The sequence below is a fragment of the Phyllosticta citribraziliensis genome (genome assembly GCF_038025025.1).
Source record: "Phyllosticta citribraziliensis strain CPC 17464 chromosome Unknown J3D65scaffold_7, whole genome shotgun sequence".
NCBI lineage: Eukaryota > Fungi > Ascomycota > Dothideomycetes > Botryosphaeriales > Phyllostictaceae > Phyllosticta > Phyllosticta citribraziliensis.
Genome location: NW_027117344.1, coordinates 252,568 through 267,874, shown reverse-complemented (window position 1 = coordinate 267,874; position 15,307 = coordinate 252,568). Strand labels below are relative to the sequence as shown.

Here is a 15,307-nt window from a genome sequence, read left to right as displayed (position 1 = left end):
GCGGCGGTCAATCCAGCACACACGCAACCCAGTCCATCCACAGAAGTCCAAGCACTTCCGTCACCAGTTACCAGTCAATCACAGTCGCCACGGCATCAGTCAGTCGCCCGTCACCGGCGACGACGCAACGCCAGCCAGCCAGCCAGGCGTGCCAGCCGGGCCCCTCATGCCTGCAGGCGATGCGGGGCCCGACGTGACGGACCTAGCCCAGAGTGACTGACAGACAGCCAGCATCCCTCGGACCTGCACCACGGCGACTGGGACCAGGGCAGGGCGCGACGGCCGCCTTGATTGGTGAGAGTCGAAGATGCGGTGAGCGTTTGCGACTGGCCGACGGATGGATGGTGTTGGCAGCAGCGAGTGCATGGCATGGCATGGCGCTGCAGAAGAGCGTGGCCTGAAAACGGCGACGGATGGAACAGATGATTCTTGCTGGACGCGGGACAAGACGATTGCACGCCCGGATACCTCAACTACCTACCTACGCCTTGGATGAGGGTCTCGAGGCTCGGTGCGGCTGACTGGACGATGCATGCCACGGATAGCACCACGCGAACGAGGCCCACGACGATGATTCACTCGGGTGGCGGACGAGTCGGTGGTTTTGCACCGCAACTGGGTCCAGTGGGTGGTCAGGCGATTCGGGCTCTTGGTTGGTAGGTTGGTTCGAGCGAGCAAGCGTACGTGCCTGCAGACGAACGAGTGCAGATATGCACGCCATGGGATGGATGGGATGAGAGCCGACCGGCCATGCACGCGAGGATTGGCTCAACTCGCCGCTTCGCTCTTCACGCCATACCATGTATTCCCACGAGGCTAACAATGTCGCTAGGATAAGAAACAGGAACGCTTCGGGCTGATGTTGTCTCGACGAGACTGAGGTGACAGGCTCGTTGCCGAACGAACGACGAGACAAAGCCCTTGTTCCCAGCCCCAACCTGCAGCTGCAAGATGCACCTAGCCATTTAGTCGCAAAACTCTGGTTGCCGCTCTCCACTTTTATCTTTAGAGTTGTCGTTACTTCATCTGCTTGTCCCGCCCTGGCTGCGACTGGAGAGAAAGACTCCATCACCACTCGCCGTCTGCTCCCTTCACCACCCACGCAACCCACGGGAAGCGCCACAACGCCCCCAATCGCACGACGACACCCTCACTGCCGCATCTTGCATTATCCCGGCGCCGCCTGGCCTACATTATCGCCGCCGCCAGACCACTTCGTCACAACCACCTCTGTCCAACGAGCTCGCCCCCGCTGCATTCTGCCTGCTGTTTGGCCGGCCTCGTGACCAGGTTGCGCTCCAACCAAACGAGCTGCCCGACCAAAACCCTCAAGCCAGGGACATTTTCCTGCGTAACCGGCCTAAGCTACATGAAGCTGAAGTAGGTCGGATCCCGGCCAATGCAAACGACGCAGCAGGCTTGATCGCCAAAGAGAGTCTCTGAAAAGGGGGTGAAAAGGCCTTGTTATCACTGCCAGGTCGTCCATATTTCCGCTTCGCTCGAGTACATACCTTCTTGTACAAATTTGCCTTGGGCGGGCGAGAGCAGGCTGCGGCACATCTTTCATTTTGCACACCCGACGCGCCGGTAGCCCAACGTTCCAGTTACACATTTCTGGAGGCGCCGACAGGACGACTTTTGATTACCACCGTTTAACTACCTTCTCTCTCGGAACCTGCCTGACCTTTTGGATCGACACCCGGCCGGCTGACCTACCTTTATACGAGTACATACCTTACCTTTACCCTTAACCTCGTTCCGCTCGCTAGCTCCGAGCATATCTGCCCGGACCCTGGCCACCTTGCTTATTTCCAACATCAAGGGACGAGAACGACTGACGAATTCTCCTGCCTGCGGTGACGGCACATCCCGGTGACCTACCTTTCTGCCTGTGTCGCCCCCCGGCGCGCGTGCAATTGCGAGTGCTGCGCTACGCTGCGCTGCGCTGACCCAACTCGCCAGGTCTCCGTCTTACAGAATCTCCTCTCACATCGCACGCACACAAGATTATTGCCTCGCAATCCGATCCGCCAACATCGTCGCGCGAATCCCTCGCTTCGTTTTTGCGCGCGCATACAACGACGGACCCGCGCGCAATCGCTCTGGCTCCATGTCCGCCGACGCCACCGTCCGCTCTGCATCGATCTTTGTGTGCGTCCCTTCCTCTTCTCCTCTCGCGGTGGAAGATGGCGGCGTCGTTTGACGTCTTGCCGGCTGCGCCACCGGGAACCCTTGGCTACGATGGCGGCTGCGACGGCGCGCAGGGACTGGCTGGTAGCCTGCGAACGCCACGGCCGCTGGTCGCGCGTGGAGATGCTGGGACATCGCGGGAACGGAAACAGATATTGGAACTGTGCTGGTCGGATTGGGGAGCAGCGTCTTTGACGAAGATTGCCGCCGGTTTCGCAGGGGATGGTTTGCGCAAAGGGCGGCCAGAGTTGTTGGCGCCGTATCGCCCCAGTGCAGCTGCAGAAGCAGATTCGCCCCCCAGCTACGAGGACTCACTGAATGATGCTCCTCCCGACTACACGTCCAGCGATGCATTGGCGACGGCGAGGCCCATATCCGAATCCGACGCTCCTCCACCATACTCTGCCTACCCCTCGAAACCACAGTCCGAAAGAAGAAGAGACGATTCGTTATTCGGCCAAAACATACACCCACAGATTGATCTTTCGACCGCCACTGGCGTGCGCGAGCACAAGCCCAAAAAGAAGAAAAAGCAGATGGCGTCGTGGGCCGAATCCGACGACGAGGGCAAGAAAAATGACGGCGCAGGCGACGCGCCGAACGGCGATGGAGACAACAATGGCGCCGACGGTGGTGCTGGCGGTGATGCTGGAGGTGGAGGAGACGACAACAATGGTGGCGACGGAGATGACAAGAAAGATGACGATGACGACGAGTGGAATATGGCGCCAGCTGGCAAGAAGGCTAAGAAGAAGGCCAAGAAGAAGAATCCTTTTGCCATGCTCGACGATGACGAAGAGGACAAGCCGCAAGAGGAAGAGCCGCAGGCTGGCAATGATGATGCCGGTGATGCTGGCGCTGCGATGCCTGGCGGTGACCCTCCCGCCACGACAGAACCAGCGCCAATCGAGGCGAATCCTGATGACGAGTGGGGCGGATGGGGCACCGTTGGGAAGAAGAAGAAGGGAAAAAAGGGGAAGGTGAGTCTTATTCCAATTACCGTTGCCGCCGTCCCGTTGCAACGCTGCCAGGCATTGTGCTCTGCTTGTACAAGCTCCCCACGTGCCCGGCGGCGATTGCGCTCCAACCGCACGACCGTGGGACAGCAGCATCCGCGTCAGCCTAAAATAAAAACACCTCTCCCACGCTTGCCACCGTCTGACAAACAGCGTAGAACAGCGCCCCAGACCCCGTCCCGCCTGCCCCTCCCCCCGCTGCTGCTGCTGCCGACGGCGGCGATATGGCGTTCGACCTCGGAACCAACGCGCCCAAGATCGACCTCTCGTTCGGCGACGCGGATAGTAAGCCTGCGACCACGGGCTTTGGCGCTTTTAGCTGGGGCAATTCGACGACGGACTGGGGACTCGGGGCCAAGGACGACAAGAAGACGGACGCGGCCAAAGATGCCGCCGACGTGAGCACGGCGTGGGGTGGCAGCGGCTTTGGGAACAAGATCAACACGGGGTTCGACTTTGGATTCAATCCGGCGGCAGCGACAGAGACCAAGCCCGACGACGAATGGGGCGGCTGGGGCACCGTGAGCAACAAGAAAGACAAGAAGAAGAACAAGAAGGGCGCAAATGCCCTCGCTGTCGAGGACCCGCCTCTGTCGACCCCAGACCCCGTCGTCGAGGCCCCGCCGGAGCCCGTCGCTCCACCCGGCGAGGCGAAGCCCGAAGACGAGTGGGGCGCATGGGGCATGGCGTTGAGCAAAAAGGACAAGAAGAAGGCCGCCAAAAAGGCGTCGGCGGCTGTTGCGGCTGCGGCCATTGTCGACCCAACACCAGACTCCGCACCAGGGATTGATCCTGCACCCGCTGCCACGGAGGCGAATGCAGACGACGAGTGGACCGTCAGTACTGGGAAGAAGGACAAGAAGAAAGGCAAAGGTAAGAGTGCTACTGATTTAGAGCAAGACACCAGTGCGCCTGTTGCAGCGAGTTCAGACGAAGCACCGCCAGCCCCTGCTTTTGATTCGATTGATTTGGACGCCCCTGCTTTTGCTTCAGTCGATTTGGACGACCCCCTTGAAGATTTGAACGAACCCCCTGTTGATTCGAACGCTCCCGCTCTTGATTTGGACCCTGACGCAGCGCAATCTACGCAACTTGAACTCACTGAAGAACAAGCAACCACACTACCCGCCGAAGCCAACGCGGACGACGAGTGGGGCACCGCCGTGTCCAAGAAGGACAAGAAGAAGAACAAAAAGGGCAAGCTGCTCGATCTGACGCCCGAACCCGAACTCAAATCAGCACCCGTCGTCGAGTCGCCTGCTCCCGAACCGGCGCCCGCAGAGGACGATTGGGGAGGATGGGGCACCGTGAGCAAGAAGGACAAGAAGAAGAAAAAGGGGAAAGGGGGTGTGGAGACGCTTGACCCCCTGCCTTCTGCGGAAACCCCGGCTGCACCTGATCCTCCTGTGGACGAGACGGAGCCGCTGCCAGATGCGCTCGTTGAAGCCAATGCCGACGACGAGTGGGCCACGCCGTCGTCGAAAAAGGATAAGAAGAAGAAGGGCAAGACGGCAGAGGAGACACCGCCTGCCGCCCCTGTCCCTCCCCCTGCCGCCGCCGACCCGATCGACAACCCTGACGACTGGGGCTTTTCGTGGAGCACGTCTAAGAAGGAAAAGAAGAAGAAAAAGGGACAGCAAATCGCGCCCACCGGCTTTGAAGACGTCCCCACGGTGCAGCCGGACGGCGTGGACGAGCCCAAGGCGCCAGCCGCCAACGGCGACGACGGCGGCGGCGTGTGGAGCGTGGGCAAAAAGGACAAGAAGAAGGACAAGGACGGCACAGCTGCGGACGACGTGACGCATGACAACGACGACGCCTTGACGGGCGCCGCGCAGGTCCAGCAGCCTGATGGCGACGGCGACGAGGAGCCGTCCGGCTGGGGCGCGTGGGGCTTCGGCACAGGCAAGAAGGCCAAGAAGAGCAAAAAGGGCGGCGCCGTTGGTGGTGCTGGCAGCGTGTGGGATTTCCCCCCTGCCCCCACGCCCCCTGGCGAGGAGGCGCTCGACAATCACGACCAGCAGGTCGCCCCGCCGCCGCTCCCTGATCCGCTTGCCATTGAGGCGGCGCCGGCTGACGACTCGTGGTTCACGCCTGTCACGACTAAGAAGGGGAAGAAGGGCAAAAAGGGAAAAGATGTCGTGGAGTCCGCCCCTGAGCCGCCTCTGGCGGCTGAAGACAAGGAGCCGCCAAAGACTGACGACGTCAAAGGTGAGGACACTGCTGTTGCGCACACTGAGACAGACGAAATGACAGAGGCAGCGCCCGACGCCGCGGTCGAGGACAAGAAGGAGAAAGACAAGGAGGAAAAATCGAGCAGCTGGAGTCTGTGGGGCACGTCGACTTCGACCAAGAAGAAGACTAAAAAGGAGCTCGAAAAAGAGAAAAAGGAACGAGAGAAGCAAGAGAAGAAGGAGAAAGAAGCAGCCGAGAAAGCCGCAAAGGAGGCCGAAGAGCAAGAAGCCCAGCGCATCGCAGAAGAAGAGGCCGAGGCGGCGCGCGTCCAAGCAGAAGAAGAAGAGGCGCGCCGCCTGGCCGAGGAGCAAGAGGCCAAGCGGCTCGAGGAAGAAGAGGCAGAGGCGGCGCGCAAAAAGGCGGAGGAAGAAGCCGCCGCGAAGACGTCACCGGTGTCGAAAAAGGACAAGAGGAAAAACAAAAAGGGCGGCGCCAAGGAGAAGGACGCTGCTGCTGTTGTCGTCGATGATGTCTTGACAGCGGAACCCGAACCCCAGCACGTGCCAGACCCTGGCGTGCCAGACCCTTTGACGGCGGATGCTCCCGTCCCCGCTACCGTCGTTGACGATCAGCCGGCGCCGACGGGGACCAACTCGACAAAGACGTCGCCCAAGCTGGACCGTGGCGGCGGTGATCCGTGGGGGTTTGGCAGCAGTAACAACAACAGCGCAGGTGGGTTCTGGGGCGTGTCGCTCAAGAAGACGAAAAAGGGCAAGGACAAGGACAAGGACGGCAAGGCAGCAGGCGCAAGCGCCAAGACGAACAGCACCAGCGAGGCACCGCCAGCCGCCGTTGTGGCAGCTGACACGACGACGGGTTTAGGGCTGAACACTGCTAGCGGTGGTGGTGCTGACCCATTCGCAGTCGACGGCCATGGCCACGGCGGCTCCGAGTGGGCGTGGCCGGCAGACGATGGCGGCGGGGAAGCACACGCACCACATCAACCCGCCGACCTGGACCCTGTTTTCGCTGCTGCTACTGCACCGTCGTCGCCAGGCAGCGAGCGCAAACTGAAAAAGAAAAACGGCAAGATAGCGGATCGACTCAAAGCGTTCGAGGTGCCGCCCGTGCCACCTGCTGCGTTCGCCGCCGGTGACGAGCTGCTCGATGATGCGCCACCACCACCACCACCACATCACGAGTCACCCCTGCCACCGCAAATAATCTCTGCCCACGAGACCACCGCCGAACCTGACCACGACGACATCTGGGGCGACGCGACCTCGCCGCCGGCCCACGACGACGTCAAAAAGAGCTCCAAGGACAAGCGCGCGGACAAAAAGGCCGCCAAGAAAGCTGCAAAGGGCAAGACTTTACCTGCGGAGCCACCTCCCGTCGCCGTCGAGCCCGATCCAGAACCCGAACACGCAGCCGACGACATAGTGTCGCCGATCCCCGGCGGTTTTCCTGCAGACGAAGACGACTACGTCGTCGACGTGCCGCCTGCGCCGCAAGACCTGATTGTCGAGCCCGAGCCAGCTGGCAAGGAAAAAGCGTCGCCTGCAAAAAGTAAGAAGGAAAAGGAAAAGGACAAGAAGAAGAAGAGCAAGGGCGGCAGCGGTGGTGGTAGTAAAATGGATGCGGCACCACCCACTCCCGCGCCAGACCAACCACCTCTTTCTGCGGAACAAACCGCCGCCGCGGACCCAGCCATCGTCTCTGACCTGCCTCCCTCGGATCTGCCGCCCGCCCCCAACAACGACGAAACCGTCTCTGCTGCACCTCCACCTGCCGCGCCAGAAGTGGATACATCTGCTGCTGCTGCTGAGACAAAAACGTCGTCGGCCCCCAAGTCCGAGGCATCTAAAAAGGAACGCCCAAAGGTCATCCGCGACAAGAACGCCGGCACCTCGTGGGGCTTCTGGGGCGCAACCGCCGGGCCCGCAGTCGTGCGCGAGACGGTGCGCAAGAAGAGCAACGGCGAGAGCGGCGCGACGCCCGCGCGCACGCCCGTCCGCGGTGCCATGGTGCGCGAGCGGCACTCGTCCAAGAAAGAGAAGACAATTGATCGCGACGACTCGAAGAGTTCCGGGTCCGGCGAGCGCAAGAATAGCAGCGGTGGTCGCCCCAAGCCGGCGGCGCGCGCCAGCAGCTTTTCCTTCTTCGCAGGCGCTACGCCGCTGCGGTCGAAGTCGCTCAAGGACCCGACGCCGCGCAGTGCCAACAAGGCGCGTCGCCCGCACGAGGACGTGTTTGACGACGAGGATCATCGCGCCGACGACATGCCTGGCGCTAATCGGGTTGGCTCCAAGGCTGCGCGCATGATGGGCCTGAGTGAGGGCGAGCAGCGGTCGGCGGAGCGGGAGCGCACGCGCTTGTCGCGGCGCCATTCGACCAAGGAGACGGGGAGTAGACGCCGACCAGGCCGTGTGGATGACGAGGCGGACGAGGTGTCGCCGCGCAAGAGTGGGAGACGCAAGTCACGGCATGTGGATGTGGCGGTGGACGGCGAGGAGCCGCCCGTCGTCATCGATGCGGCGGACGCAGGGCCTGAAGCTATCATAGGCGACGACGACGGCGTCTTCGTAGAAAGTCAACCACGGCGGAGGAAGGAGAGGAAGGAGTCGCGAGTGGAGACGCCGCGGAAGGCTGAGAACGGAGGCGGAGGCGGCGGACTGATGGGCCTATTTGGCCTCGGCTCGGCCAAGAAGAAGGAGAGCGTCGTCCCCGAGATTGATGAGCGGAGGAATGGTGTGAGGGACGATGACGAAGGGCGCAGGAGGAAGAAGTCCAAGGCCGCCGATGAAGACTACGCCAAGCGGCTTAGGAGAGAGCAACGACGACTCCAGCGCTCCCGGCCCGCGTCTGAAGATGAATTCGCCCCGGAACCTACCCCTGGCCGAGGAGGTAGCGGCGAGACTGATGCTGAAGACGCAGAGGCACGCCGGGCGGAGAGGAGGGCCCGGCGCGAGCGGCGAAAGGAAAAGGAGGTTCTGGAAGAGCGCCGTGTCAAAGAGCGGGAACGCGAAGCACGCGAGCAAGAGCAGCGACTTCGTGAAGAGCAAGAGGTGGAAGCAAGGAGACAAGAGGAGAAGCGTGCTCGTCGTGCTGCCCGAAAGGAAAAGGAGGAGCGCAAACGGGTCGAGGAAGAAGAACGCAAGCGCGTCGAAGCAGAAGAGGCCGCGGCCGCAGAACAGGCAGAGCTCGAGCGCGAGCGGCGTGAACGGCATACCCGTCGTCGTGACAAGCATGGCGGTGGTGTATCTGTCGATTCGCCCTCGGCCCACCATTCGCATCGCCCACGCACCGATTCGCGCCGCCATTCAACACGCGTCGACGACGATCGCGACAGAGACGACCGTCGCCGCCGCCATGACGAACGGCGGACTCGTCGCGCCGCAGACGCCGACGCCGAATTCAAGCCCTCGCCGCTCCGCCGCTCGCACACCGAGCCCGTCCGCGACTACTTCGACCCGCGCAACGGCCAAATGCACCGCTCGTCGTCGCATCGCCACCACCAGCACCACGGCGGCGGCGGCTCCGGCTCAGCCGCCAGCGGCAGCGACAAGACGCGCTCGTGGGTCGACCAAGTCAACGCCGAACCGCCGCCGCCCGTGCCCCTGGCCGAAACCATCATCGACGCGCCGCCGGCCGCTCTCGACGCGGCCGCCGCGCTGGATCCCAATAACGGCGGCGGCGCCGCGTACGTCGACGACATGGACCGCCACGAGATGCGGCGGGCGCGCAAGCGCGACTCCAAGTTCAGCGACGACCGCGACCGCTTCTACGACCCGGCTGCTGCCGCGGGGCATGACGACGGCGGCAGGCGCCGGCGCAGACGCAGGAGAGACGACGCGGAGGGGCTGAGGAGCAGTGACGGCGGCGGGAGCGGAGAGGGCCGCAGAAAGAGAGATAGTGGCGTGCTGTGGGATGAGCCGGGCGTGCGGACGTGGGACGGGCAGCCGGCGGAGCGGCCCAAGGGCGAGCGCAAGGGGAGTAGCTGGCTGAAGAAGATTGGGCTGTGAGTGTGGTGGTTGGAGTTGGGCTTGTGGTCATGGTGGTGGACCGGCTGGGTGGCTGGATTGGGAAGGGAAAGGAAAGGAGGGGAAAAGAAAAGCATTCGGGGTCTTTTGGATCAATACGTCTCTATGGGGTTATGATTGATGACGACGACGATGATGATGATGCCATGATACCCTGCATCTTGACTTGAGATTGATGATAGTTCGGCCTTTCAATGACGTTTTGTTGTCTTTGTCCTTGCTCTTGTGGATTGAATGTGATTGGAGGCAGTAGAGACTCGGTTGTAGTAGGATTGAAAATGGAATTTTGGATCGATGTTCGAATTGACTTAATCATAGTGGGTGGCCTGGTTGGTGTTGGAGAAACTGCGAGGATGCCTGTGGTCCTTCTGCGGCTGCTTCCCTGGTCCGTGCAGCGGAGAAAACCATGGGCGGCGCCGAGAGACGGACGGCCTCTGGCTCCAACGCCGAGCTACCCAGTCAGTCCAGTCCGAGAGCTTCGAGCATCTCTTAGGCTGTTCACACCACCGCTGCTCTCCACGACAACATGGCGCCCGCTACCAAGCTGCTCCACACAGCTGCGCCAGCAGTGGCTCGCGCCCTCTGCACTCCCGCCGCCAGATCCACCGCGCTCGCAACCGCTCGTTCGACTCTCGCCTTGTCGTCTCGCCGCCACTTCTCCAACTCGACGCCGTCATCGTTCAACAACCCCGGCCTGCTGGGCAACCTCTCTGGCGGCGGAAACAATGCCCCCGTCACCTTCTTCTCGCGCCAAGCTCTGCCCGCCAACACCGTCATCCGCTTCGTGCCCCAGCAGACGGCATGGATCGTCGAGCGCATGGGCAAGTTTGACCGCATACTGCAGCCCGGCTTGGCCATTTTGATTCCGTTTCTCGACCGGATCGCGTACGTCAAGAGCTTGAAGGAGGCCGCGATTGAGATTCCTAGTCAGAGCGCCATTACCGCGGACAACGTCACGTTGGAGCTGGACGGCGTGCTGTACACGCGCGTGTTTGACGCATACAGGGCCAGGTGAGGCGGACAATATTGGTGCGAGGGACGTTGCTAACAGGCACAGCTACGGAGTCGAGGACGCCGAATACGCCATCTCGCAGCTCGCCCAGACGACGATGCGTTCGGAAATCGGCCAACTGACGCTCGACCACGTCCTCAAGGAGCGCGCCAACCTCAACGCCAACATCACCGCGGCCATCAACGAGGCTGCCCAGGACTGGGGCGTCACCTGCCTGCGCTACGAGATCCGCGACATTCACGCGCCCGCCCCCGTCGTCGAGGCCATGCACCGCCAGGTCACGGCCGAGCGCAGCAAGCGCGCCGAGATTCTCGAGTCCGAAGGCCAGCGCCAGAGCGCCATCAACATTGCCGAGGGACGCAAGCAGAGCGTGATTCTGGCGTCCGAGGCCCTCAAGGCGGAGCAGATCAACATGGCGAGCGGAGAGGCCGAGGCGATTCTGCTCAAGGCCAACGCCACGGCTTCGGGCATCGACTCGGTCGCCAGGGCCATTGAGCAGGGCCAGAGCAGTGCACAAAACGCCGTCAGCCTCAAGATTGCGGAGCAGTACGTCGAGGCCTTTGGCAGGCTGGCCAAGGAGGGCACCAGCGTCGTCGTCCCCGGCAACGTGGGCGACATTGGCAGCATGATTGCGACGGCCATGTCGGTCTACGGCAAGGTGTCCGAGGGCCAGGGCAAGCAAATGGCGCAGACCATTGGCGGCTTGATCGACTCGCAAAAGTCGTCCCCGAGCAACGACGGTGGCAACCCGGCCGCGACGAGCTCGGAGCGCGCGCAGCAGGTCGAGCGCGAGGCCCAGGAGCTCAGGCAGCAGGGCGAAAACGTGCAAGAGACGGTCCTGAACAGCTTTGACAGCAGGACGCAGAGGAGGTGATTTCCATCGCGACGGGAGAAGGGTGGAGCATTGTCAGGCGGCATAAAATAGGACAGCGCCAGCGTTCATGGCTACCTGTAATATACGGCTGAGCATCATTGGGGGCTTCTTTTTGGGGTTTTTTCTTTTCTGTTCGAGCGGCAAACAAAACGCGAATGTAGTCGGCATGGCGTTGTAGCGGAGCGCGCGAGCCAGCGTGCGTCATTGGATGAACGGTGGGATGGAATGGAGGGGTTTGGGTTCTTCATATCCCCGCTCAAAATGGATCTTTACTCTTTCAGATTGCGCAATGGTGGCATTCATCAATGGGGGCCACGGGCAATTTTTCATTCGCAATTGGGGAAAACACCCGACTTCGCCGCTACGCGTGGATACTTAACGCGTTCGTCGGCGCTACCTCAGTGATGCTTGCTTCATCACCACCATGGCCTATCCTCTCTACATCAACGACATTCCTTACGCGACGCATTCGCGCCTCAACACGCTCGACATCTGGCTCCCGCGGCCCCTCGAGGAGAGTCCTGAAGATGCAGTCTGGGTAGTGTGAGTCGAGTCGAGACGAGCTCCCCACCACCGAACATGCCCGCCGCCCCGCGCCACAATCAACTACACCACAACAACACAGTACAACGCAATTTGCTAACGCTGTCCTCAGCTACATCCACGGCGGCGCCTGGCGCGACCCGCTCATCGCCGCCTCCTCCATCCAACCCACCATCGCGTACCTCTTGCGCAACAACTCGCCCTCTCTCCCGCACATCGCCGGCATCGCCTCCCTCCACTACCGCCTCTCGCCCTACCCAACACACCCGACGCACCCAACCCGCCTCCCCCCCGACACGACCGCCGCGGCGCTCGAAGGCCGCGCCGTCGCGCACCCCGCGCACCGCGACGACGTGCTCGAGGCGCTCGCCGCCCTGCGCCGCCTCTACGCCGTCGGCTCCCAGCGCCCCTTCGTCCTGCTCGGCCACAGCTGCGGCGCCACGCTCGCGCTGCAGGTGCTGCCACATTTAGAGGAGGCGGGCGCGCTGCCGCGTGCTGTCGCGGGCATCTCGGGCATCTACGACGTCCCGCGCTTCGCGGCGAATCACGGCGACGTGCCCGTGTACGCGGAGATCCTAGCCGGCGCATTCGGCGGCGATGGCGGCAGCGTCGACGACGCCATGAGAGCGGCGTGGGCGGAGGCGAGTCCGGTGCGCGTGGCGCCTGTGTTGAAGCGGTTGCAGAGGGTGGTTCTGGCGCAGAGCCGCGTGGATGGGCTGGTGGAGTGGGAGCAGGTGGAGCTGATGAGGCGGGCGGCGGAGGAGGCTGCGGCGGGTGTGCGGACGGTTGACATAAAGGGGCAGCATGATGAGTGCTGGGAGACGGGAGAGGGCGTGGCGCTGGTGGTTGAGAAGCTCTTGGAGGGGTTGTAGTGGGGGGGTGGATGAGGCTGATTCGGGCAGTGTAATCAAAGTCGAGGTCGGACGGGGACAAACCCCTTGTCCGGTTTCTGGCGGCTCTGGCTCTCCTAGGCCTTTGGTCGCTTTCCTCATATTGCATCTTCCCGTATTGACGCTCCTGAGCAGCGACATCGCAACCCGTCGACGCGTTGATCACTGGGAGCATCCGCGCACATAGAGCGTGTATGTATACTATGAGCTGGCATTTCGCACGCACGCAGTAAGAGCATGCATATAGGGAGCGTCTGTACGCACACAGCACACGCACATGGGGAGCATTCACACGTGAGAAGCTTGTCAACTCAGGTCTCCACCACACCACACAAAAACAAATCAGCATGTCTTCATAAACACAGTCAACATTTCTTCTCAACAACATCCCATAAAAACTGACTGAGCACGCAGCTTCTATCTCTGCCACTATGCTCACAGAACAGCACAGCCACCAGTAATCCTTCTTCTTGAACTCCAGAGAAGGGATGTTTGGCATCGTCTTGCTTGATTCTTTCTTGCATTTGAGAGGAGAAGATTTATATGGCGGCGCCCTTGAGGCACGAAAAGCATGCAGCGACGGGCTGCTATGTGAAAAGGGGCGGTGGCAGGTACAAAGGCCTTACTAGCCTCTCTCTTCTTTCGCAGAAGCAAAGCTGGCGGACGACAGCAGTGAACCACGCGGATACGACATGTACTCCTTCTCTGCTGGGCGTCTAGCAGATGCCAACATGCTATGGCAGTCTGATTTCCGCTCGCGCCCTTATTGCGCAGAGGAGATCCAAGCACTGTTTTTTTTTTTTTTTTTTTTTGTGTTAAATTCTCAATCCACACAATATTATACCACCCCGCTCACCATCCACCCTCTTAAACTGAATATACCCTCCCCGTATCCCATCTCAATTAGGTAAGTCATTTGTTGTTTTAGTTCTTATATAATCACCACCACCACTACTACCACTACTATACTCCTACATGCGCGCGCCTATAGTGATAAGGTAGAAATAAGAATAATAAGGTAGTACTAACTAGGTTAGTAAGGTTAAAAAGTGTATATAAAATACCAGGAGTAAGATTATAATATAAGAGAATAGTGAAAATTTTACTACTCACGGGCCCCCTTGCTTATATAATTCTTGGGAGGGTGGATTCAGTTTAAGAGGGTGGATAGTGAATAATTAGGAGGGTGGGAGTGTGGATTGAGATTATGTCCCTTTTTTTTTTTTTTTTTTTTTTTCCTGATGTCTCGTCATCGATGCTTGATGGTGTACGCCATCTATTCCGCACGATACCGGGGTTGGCTGCGCAGAGACGGCGGATTTATGGGAAGAGCGACGGGATGGAAAGTACTGTTCGCCGAAAGAGGTAATCGTTCTGCAACATTGAACGTAGCGGCCGAGTGCCGATGGTATCTTGTTCATCGGACCATTGATCGATCTGCCCACGTGTCCCAAAGGGGCAATCGTTCTACAACTTTGAAAGTAGCGGCCGAGTGCCGATGGTATCTTGTCAAGTGTGCTCTTAAATCATTCTACCAACGTGGCCGAAAGAGGCAATCGTTTCGCAACTTCAAACGTAGCGGCCGAGTGCTGATGGAATCTTGTCAAGTGCTGATGGAATCTTGTCAAGTGCTGATGGAATCTTGTCAAGTGCTGAGAGAATCTGGTCAAATGAACCATTAATCGGTCTGCCAGCGTGGCCAAAAGAGGTAATCGTTTCGCAACTTCGAACATAGCGGCCGAGTGCAGAGGGAAAACACTGCTAGGAAGACTGTCGAGCAGAAGCTTTACTGCGCTTGAAGTTGGACCTCATCCGCCCAAAGAGGTAATCGGTTCGTAACTTCGAACGTAGTTGAGCTTTGCTTGATGGCAGGCTGTCTAGAGCGGTTGACGTGAGGTTCAACACTGCTAGGAAAACTGTTGAACAGAAGTTCTACTACGTTTGAAGTTGGACCTCATCCGCCCAAAGAGGTGATCGGTTCATAACTTCAAACGTAGTTGAGCTTTGCTTGATGGCAGGCTGTCTAGAGCGGTAGACGGAAGGTTCAACACTGCTAGGAAGACTGTCGAACAGAAGCTCTACTACGTTTGAAATTGGGACCTCATGTGCCGAAAAGGGTCATCCCTTGTATAACTTCAAACGTAGTAGAGGCATCCTCAGCGGGCTGCCCAGTACAGTCGTTGTGAGTGGCAATACTGCTAGGAACAAAAGCTTTACTACGTTTGAAGTTGCTTCTCAATCGCCCAAAGAGGCAATCGTTCTGGGCAACACCGAAATGATAGGGAGACTGGCGACGGCAGCAAAAGCTCTACTACGTTTGAGATTGCAAAATTGGGGGTTGCCTCTTTCGGCCAACGGAGTGTGTCCGCCTCAGACGTCAGGCTCCAATATATGGCCTCCTCTACATACTTTGGATTGACTTCCTGATATGCTAGGCCCGGCATCCTGCCGTCCTTTTCTGGGTACGGTACTTGCAGGAGGCCTGGGTTCTGGCTGACGCCGTCATGTTGTAATGATAGTTTCTGCTGTCGGTGACGCTGAAGTAGCATGCATACATTTCATTC

General features: G+C 59.9%; 3 protein-coding genes across 3 annotated transcripts; all 3 read left to right on the top strand.

Moving 5' to 3' along the window:
* Window positions 1-2,186: 2,186 nt before the first annotated feature.
* On the top strand, window positions 2,187-9,406 carry J3D65DRAFT_668307 (uncharacterized protein; the record flags this gene model as incomplete). Its single annotated transcript, XM_066803109.1, has 2 exons — window positions 2,187-3,170; window positions 3,365-9,406. 2 exons carry the CDS (start codon window positions 2,187-2,189, stop codon window positions 9,404-9,406), a joined length of 7,026 nt encoding a protein of 2,341 aa, XP_066654236.1.
* A 475-nt stretch (window positions 9,407-9,881) lies between these two features.
* J3D65DRAFT_626347 (uncharacterized protein) lies at window positions 9,882-11,591 on the top strand. The gene is made up of 2 exons (XM_066800429.1): window positions 9,882-10,435; window positions 10,482-11,591. Exons 1-2 carry the CDS (start codon window positions 9,951-9,953, stop codon window positions 11,308-11,310), a joined length of 1,314 nt encoding a protein of 437 aa, XP_066654235.1. The 5' UTR covers window positions 9,882-9,950; the 3' UTR covers window positions 11,311-11,591.
* A 143-nt stretch (window positions 11,592-11,734) lies between these two features.
* J3D65DRAFT_668305 (Alpha/Beta hydrolase protein) lies at window positions 11,735-12,725 on the top strand (the record flags this gene model as incomplete). The annotated part of the gene is made up of 2 exons (XM_066803108.1): window positions 11,735-11,853; window positions 11,966-12,725. The coding sequence occupies 2 exons, from the start codon at window positions 11,735-11,737 to the stop codon at window positions 12,723-12,725; spliced, it is 879 nt and encodes a 292-aa protein (XP_066654234.1).
* Window positions 12,726-15,307: the final 2,582 nt, after the last annotated feature.

Bases quoted from the DNA above. Each gene is read 5' to 3' on its own strand.
- J3D65DRAFT_626347 (XM_066800429.1), top strand. From the start codon at position 9,951: ATGGCGCCCGCTACCAAGCTGCTCCACACAGCTGCGCCAGCAGTGGCT. The intron at 10,436-10,481 runs GTGAGGCGGACA...TAACAGGCACAG, and splicing joins TTTGACGCATACAGGGCCAG to CTACGGAGTCGAGGACGCCG.